Source organism: Prunus dulcis, chromosome 2 (assembly GCF_902201215.1).
Source record: "Prunus dulcis chromosome 2, ALMONDv2, whole genome shotgun sequence".
NCBI classification, from domain to species: Eukaryota; Viridiplantae; Streptophyta; class Magnoliopsida; order Rosales; family Rosaceae; genus Prunus; species Prunus dulcis.
The window spans coordinates 8577710-8585674 of record NC_047651.1 but is presented as its reverse complement, the minus strand read 5'-3'; the positions used below and the strand labels follow the sequence as shown (position 1 = coordinate 8585674).

General features: G+C 36.7%; 1 protein-coding gene across 1 annotated transcript; it reads left to right on the top strand.

The window, feature by feature from the left end:
* Positions 1-1349: 1349 nt before the first annotated feature.
* LOC117617174 (mitochondrial acidic protein MAM33) lies at positions 1350-3900 on the top strand. The gene is made up of 2 exons (XM_034346456.1): positions 1350-2007; positions 3440-3900. The coding sequence occupies exons 1-2, from the start codon at positions 1484-1486 to the stop codon at positions 3621-3623; spliced, it is 708 nt and encodes a 235-aa protein (XP_034202347.1). The 5' UTR covers positions 1350-1483; the 3' UTR covers positions 3624-3900.
* The last annotated feature ends 4065 nt before the right edge of the window (positions 3901-7965 follow it).

Here is a 7965-nt window from a genome sequence, read left to right as displayed (position 1 = left end):
TTGAAAGTGTTATGCTAATTATGTGTTGATGATCAAGGTGGTGGTGAAAGAGATGGAAGTGACGATGATGGAGAAAGAGGTGGTGTGGTGGTGGTGGGGATGGCGATTGTGGAGGTGGAGGTGGAGGTGGTGGAGGTTGAGGATGAGGTGATGGTGGTGGTGGTAGAGGTGGACGTGGTGGATATGGAGGAGGAGGATGTGGTGGTAGTGGTGGCGACGGTGGTGGTGGAGGTGGTGAAGGTGGTTAAGGTGGTGAAGGTGGTGGTGGTGGTGATGAAAGTGGAGGTCGTGGTGGGGATGGCAGTTGTGAAGGTGGAGATAGATGTGGTGGTGGTGGAAGTGGTAGAGGTTGAGGATGAGGTGGTAGTGGCGCTAGCATGGTGGTGGTGGTATTTGTAGTGGAGGTGATGGTTGTTTTAGTGGTGTTGGCGGAGTATGAGGAGGATGATGTGGTGGAAGTGGTGGCAGTGGCACTGGCGGTGGAGGTGGTAAAGGTGGTGGTGGAGTTAGATGTGGACAGCGGCGGAGTCAGGAATTTATGTGTTGGGGGGCCAACATATAAACCAAACAAGAGATTAAAAATTTTCAATTTTTCAACCTTAACGATGTTTAGAAAAATAAAAGGCAAAAGATAATTGTTTATTCAATTAGGTACCAAAATAACACTCGTCATTCTTTCATATCTCGAAAACCATCTATGATTGAGTCAATTAGGTACCAAGCTAGTAATTGATTTCGAATGAGAATCCCAACGAATATCACCAGCACGTTGTAAGGTGCCAATTTGGTTTGTTCCTTTCCCAATCTCGAGCTCATCAATTGCAATCATATGCTCAATTTTAGTAGCTTGAGCATTTTTCAGTTCATCATTACGCTTGCATGAAGCACCAACAATATTGACAATAGAAGTCAATTTAGTGAAAAAGTGGTGAACATGAATAAAAATTTGGGTAAAAGTCTACTTCCTATTTGATAAAATCCACACCCCAAAACCCCCACCCCCACCCTTAGGCCTTCACATACCTCCGTCACTGAATGTGGAAGTGGAGATGATGTCATTTAAAAAAAAATTAAGGATGGTATTTTGGGAATTTTAAAAATGCTTTAAAGGCTTATATCTGTTTTTTTTAAGCAACTCATAGCCTGCTTTTAAAAGTTGCTGTTAAAAGACCACTTCTTTTAAAATAATCGAGATATTTTATTTTTACCAATACCTTTTTTTTTTTTTTTTTAAGAACATTTCCTATTAAAAAGGGCTATACCAACACCTTAAACTACAGAAATTGGCGGAAAAAAAAATTAATAATAATCTTAAACGGGGCCTAAAACTGATAATTTCATGAACCTAAGGTAACATTTGTGACAAAAAAACCGAAAAAACAAAAATGCTTATTTGCATTTGGCAGTGAAAAGAAAGGAACAGGGTTTAGAAGCAAAGCTCGTTATTCAGCAGAGCGAAGCTGGCAACGCTGCCCTAAACCAAATGTGGAGGAAAGCCATAGCAACAACAGCAAGAGGCGTCGGCGCACTCCACCACCCATGGCGCACGATAGCACACGGCCACTCAACCGCGGTCTCCCCCTCCGATGCCGTCAACTCCATCCTCCTCCGCTCCCTCAAAGAGCACTATCTCGACGTCACGAAAATGAACCCTCCTCCCAAAATAAACCCTCCGTCGCCGTTCACCGTCGTCCAGGGCTCGCTCGACGGCAACGGCCCGGCGCTCAAGCGGACTTTCGGCGACGAAGAGATCACCATATCGGTGATGCGATTGGCCAATATTGTGCCCGGCGATGGCGGAGAAGACGACGGCGCTGACGATGGCGATGACATCAACCAGTTGTTCCTGCACGTCGACGTTTCGAAGCCCGGGCAGAAGGAGTCTCTGCATTTTCTTTGTGGGTTGTATCCGGACGCTTTGGGGATTCACTCTGTATCCATGCGCCCCAAAGCTGATGCTGCGAGCTCTGTTGAGGACGGTTCCTCCTATACTGGTCCTGTTTTTGAGTAAGCCATCTTCCTCTTCTTGTTCAATTTTGGCAATTTGGTTTTATATTTAGTGTTTGTGGTTGCATTTGCAGAAGACCAAACCTGGTAATTAGCCTTTGAAAAGTGAGAAGAGCTACTATTTTGTTGTGGGTAATCTTCAACATAATGTTCTTTTGCTAGAAAATTTGGAAAAGAGATTGTTATAGAGTGAATCATATTTGTGATATTTCAGTGAGATTGGAAGCATATACATTTGTTTGCATGTTTAGTTTTCATGGCGGTGAATTAATTAATCTTGATTTTGCATCTTTGCACTTTGCATAATATGGAACTAGGAGCCAGATTGTAAGAGTATAACAAACTTCATTTGTAGCCTAGGATTTTTCTTCTTCTTCTTTTTAATAGGGTCGATGTGCCTTAAATTTTAAAAGCATAAAATCGTGTATTATGTTATGAAAAAGGATTCAATTATGTGGTAACTCTTCTCGAAAGAAAGTAAAAAATCATGTGGTAACTGTCTAATAGGACGGCAAATTGGACTGATACTTAAACATGTGGAAATCTATGCAAGCAAATATTTACAGAAAAGGTTTCAGTTCCCAGCGAGGGTGAACCATATGGTGCTACTTTCCAATGAGTTTACTTGAAGTTGTTTCTTTTGTTATGTTTTGTTAAAGCTGCCATTATAAATGGCATCAGCTTGTGGGTCTCGGAAGCAATGCTTCTTTCTGAAATACAGATATGCTTCCCACACTGGGCATGCGTCATTGTTGTTCTGCCTTTGAATCTAATCTCCTTAATTCCCTTTTAACTGAAAGGCCAATCTTTTGGCCTCAATGTAGTATGTTTTTGATAAAAACCTATGTACTTTTGGTTATCATATAGACTAAAAATTATGTAGATACACAGGAAGAAGGAAATAGAATTAAAAAGAAAGGAAGAGAAGAGTATAGCACACATCATTGATCTCAGTGTTCTTCACTGAATAAAGTATGTGGATTTTTGTTATTAATACATTGAGATTGCCGGTCTTGAAAACATCTCTAGCTCAACAGTGACTATATTTTTGAGACTGGAGAGTTTGTTTTCTGAGGTTGTCATTCTTTTGGAAAGGTATACAGCTGAAGTTCAGATTATCTTTAAGAGTTATATGTTTGGCAGCTTCTTTCGTGGTAAAATGTTATCTAACGATTCTAAGATTATACCACTACGTTACTCCTAACAATGGCTAATTTATATTGTGTACTGTTGTTCTTGAGTCATCATACTGTCACATGCGTTTTCTTGGAATGATTCATCCCTCAGTGCTGCTTCTTAATGAGTCACTGAAATATCTCGCCTTCTGTTTTGTAAATCATTTTGGCTCTTTAGAAATTAAATCTGTAATGTGCTCTGATTTATGCATACGAAACTGATGCATATATGGCTTGAACTGTCCTCCAATTGGCAGAGATCTTGAGGAAAAGATAAGGGATGCATTTCACAACTACATTGAAGAGCGGGGCGTGGGTGATAGTCTCTTTCCATTTCTTCGAGCATGGCTATACGTTAAGGATCATCGTAATCTTATGCGATGGTTCAAGTCAGTGGGGACGTTCATTAATGAAAACAAGACAGCAGTTAAGGATTCTTAGTTTCATAAGGTGGTTTAGAAAGAAGAAAAAAAGGTATTTAGCAGTTTCAGTGCCAGTTTGATCTCAACACTAATTTATCCTGACATGGTTGGTTAGTACAGGTTAAGTTCTTATTATTATTATTTTTTTACAGGACAGGTTAAGTTCTTTGGTATTACTGTTTTGTAACCAACATGCTAATATATATGTTGCTGTGTTTGAATTAGAGATGTTATGCATATTATGTAATTCTAAATCCATCTCATATTCGATTTCCCTCGTTAAAAGAATTAATCTATATGTTACCGCAGTGTAAGTTGATTAGTATTTTGGTGTTATTCATTTCTGGTGGTTTCTCTTTAGTTTTTTTGAAATGGATTTTTGCACAAATGCCATGCGGAGTATAGGGGTTGTGCGCGTATACCACCAAGGAAAAAGTTTTAGCAATGTCACAGAGACTTTGCCACCGGTAGCAGTATGCCTCCTCTGATAAAATCCATTTTCCCGTTAAGGTGATTACATGGAATACATAATCCAGACATGCATGGCTTTTGAAAACAGAGCTCTGCACAAAAAACCAGTATAAGCAGAGAAAGAAATCTATGACAGAAGGTAGATAACACATAGCCTCTTCTTCCTTGATATTTGCTGATGACTTGTTCATCCATAACAACTAATTCTCAGTAGCAACCCAGCTATTATTTCCCTACCAAGCTCAGACAATTCACAGGAGATCAAAGGAAATGATTTAATAAGCCCTGACAATTCTCTCTAATGTTTCCCAAAAAAACCATACAAACAAGTCGTAAATGTTTTCTACAATCAAAGCTCGGCCCTGCGTTTTTATTCTAAAATCACCATCAGCTTGGGCCTTGAAGTGGGCTGGGCTAGCCTGCCAGCCCTTAGCTGAAGAAGAAGAACTGTGTAGAAGAAGATGGACTACAAAAGGAACGGCAAAAATGGCCCCCTTTTTTATTTTGGGAGCTTCACTATTATACTTAAAATGGAGACTGAAATTATATAAAAAGTTCTCACATAGAATGCACTTTAGAAGCACATCCAAACTCCATTTACTACATAAGAAATATGTGTTGAAGTTCCTATAAATTACATGATTGCCACTGATTAACTTAAAAAAAGCCTAACACAAAAAACTCAACAAAAAAACAAATTTAAAAAAAAAACTCAAACAATTTATTTAAAAAAAATTTGCAAAACCCAAGCATAGGCTCTTCATAGAAGTACATTGTTAATACTATTTCATAGAACTATCTTGTTAATACTACTATGTCATAGAAGTACATGTTAATACTCTGCCATAGAAGTACATTATTAATACTCTGTAATAGAACTATCTTGTTAATACTCTGTCATAGAAGTTCATTGTTAGACAAAAATGAGATCCATAACCTAAATAGTAACAAAAGATAAATCGATCATCAAAGTTTAAAATACATTCCTCAAATCAACTAACATCTGAAGAGAAACACATAATTGAAGCAAAAGATCAAAAATTCCAAGTCCAAACCAGACGACGATGCGTCAAAATCCCCGTCTTCCTCCACAACTAAAGATGACGAGTTGCTGGTGTTGTGTAGTAATTTGGAACAACCGATGAGGTCCTCGGCTATCTTTTCTGCCGAGACGACTTGTGGAGATCAAGATCGAGATCGAGGTTCCTTTGATATCACTGTAAAATTCCACCAAAATCTCAATTTCATACCTTCGTCCACAAATCCACAAGCAAAAACAAAAAGATGAAGAAGAAAGTATAGGAGAACAAACTTGGAGAGATCGAGATGATCTGATTTGGTGAGCTAAGGCTTGGTGCCTTGACAAAGTGTCAAAACCAGCAATGGTGAGGAGACATAGACATCCATACAATCCAAAAAGTCTAAAGAGAAAGATAATTTCAAAACAAGAAATGGAAGAACAAAACTGAAAATTGGGGTTGAAGATGAAGATGAGAGACTGGAGCTTGTGAAATGAGTTCTGCTTTGGCTTCAACGCAAGATAAAGGGATTAAAATTCCAATTTTATGTTAAAAGGGTACTAAAGGCATTTCATCTTATTAATTAAATTAAAAAATGTACAGCTGTCGATTTTTGGACTTTTTTGGGTATATTTTATAGTTTTTAAATGGTATAGTGTTTCTTTATAATACTATGTCTAAGATTGGGTATATAACTAAATTTTTTTATTATTTTTATATACATAAAGTCTTTATGACTTTCTTTATCCATAGAAAACGGCCCATGAACACAGAAAACTTAGTATCGAAATTGAAAGGATTTAAGTATGAGTTTTCCCTAGGGATGGCAACGGCTTGGTTCTCGATCGAGTATGGAAATACCATTTCAATTACTGTTCTCCGTCGGGGGCTACCTCCTAAACTCTCCCCAAATTCTCTGTTTTTTAATTTTAAAAAATATTTACCCTACATTATATCATTTAGATTTCAGCTCAAATTATCATTCAACGCAATTACATTCAATTGAATTACAAAATTCAATTGAATAACTCAAAATAATCTCAATTCAATTTGAGAAAACTAACTAATTATTATATTATATATTAATTAAAAATAAATATATTATTTATCAAGTTGGATACGGAGATGGGAATAAAAATTCGGGAGTCCCCGTATTTGACCTTGATTTTCCCACAAAATCTCTCGCTATTAGGGTCAAGGAACTGATGGGGATACGGCCCGGCTGGGATTTATAGCATCCCTAGTTTGCCCCCTTTCCTTCCAAGTTTGACCAACAAAAAATTAAATAAAATAAAAAAACAAGAGGAAAAAAATTGCTTGAGGAAGCTAAAATCCTACCAGCCGTTGGATCTCATTAATCAAAGCCAACGATTACCAGTACTGTCCTGTATTGGAGAATTCCTGCAAAATGCAAATCCTCAAAAATCCTACCATGGATCAGGTGCATGAATGCGCCAATTATATGGGCCATTGGATGAGCTGTTGTGGGATGTAGGGTAATCTACGTCATTAATAGTGAGTGACCGGTTAAATGGGTAGCTCCAGGTAAAAGGAAACCAAAACAACAATATAATATATATATATATATATATATATATATATAAATCTGAACAAAAGAAAAGAAAGTCCTCATGCGACTTCTTTCTCTTCTTCTTTTTGGCACTCACAGTCTTTGTTCCATTCAGCGGCGGATCCAGGAATTTTTCAGCGGAGGTGCAATTTTTAAAAGCTAAGAGCTCAAAACCAAAAAAAGAAAAAGAAAGAGACAACTAAACATCCTTATCATTTAAACAATACTAATGTTATTCATAATTAATTAAAAAAATAACATTACAATTACAATTGTTGCCGACGAGGTTTCATATCATGAAAACGTCGCATTATATTTGCATTACTAATACAAGAAAAAACATATTTCTTAATGTAAACAACCAAGCTATCACTCAACTATTGATTCCCATTTTGTTACGCAATGGTGTTTTCACAATATTCATAACTGAAAAAGCTCTCTTAACCAAAGCAATTGCAACGGGTAAAACTAAAGCAAGTGTAAGAAGTAAATACACATAGTTGTATATTCTACTCCTTCCTGTATTCACCAATTTTTCTGAAAGAGGATTTGTACTAGCCGGATTATTTGAAGGACGGTTGGAACTAGCTAGATTATTTGAAGGAGGGTTGGAACTAGAAGGATTATTTGAAGGAGGATTTGAACTACCCGGATTATTTGAAGGAGAATTTAAACTCTTTCTCTGAAAGTATTGTTCCATAACTGCACAATTAAAACAAAAGGTTTTATATCTATTACTATGACTAACTGACTATAATTTATCAATTAAATAAATAAATCAATATCAAATTATGAATTAAATATACAAATAAAAATTAATTATACCTCGAATAACATGTCACGTAGCCTGGTATTCACTCAAATTTGCTACTGATCTTACTAATATATAGAGAGAGAGAGAGAGAGAGAGAGCTAAATAACCAATATATATATATATATTAAAAAAAGAATAAACAAAATTGGAGTTTGCTCAAGGAAAAAAAAATGCATTCGACTTACTTTGGATTGGCGTACTCAGGAAGGAAAAAAACGCAGGATTCTTGTGATGCACACACACTTTGATGAAATTGGGTGATGTTAAATTGGTCTTTTATAAAGAGATTCCCAATCCTACTTAATTAAGGAATTCCCTAAACACAATTGAATAAAGAGAACCCAATTAAGTAAGGAAATAAAACCCATTTGAAAAGCCCACAAAAAGCCCATGTTTACAGCATCAGTTTCCTTTTTTTTCCCTTTTTTTATAAAAAAATTTAAAAACCCTGGTCCAAAACGACTTCGTTTTGGCCAGGTTAAAAAAA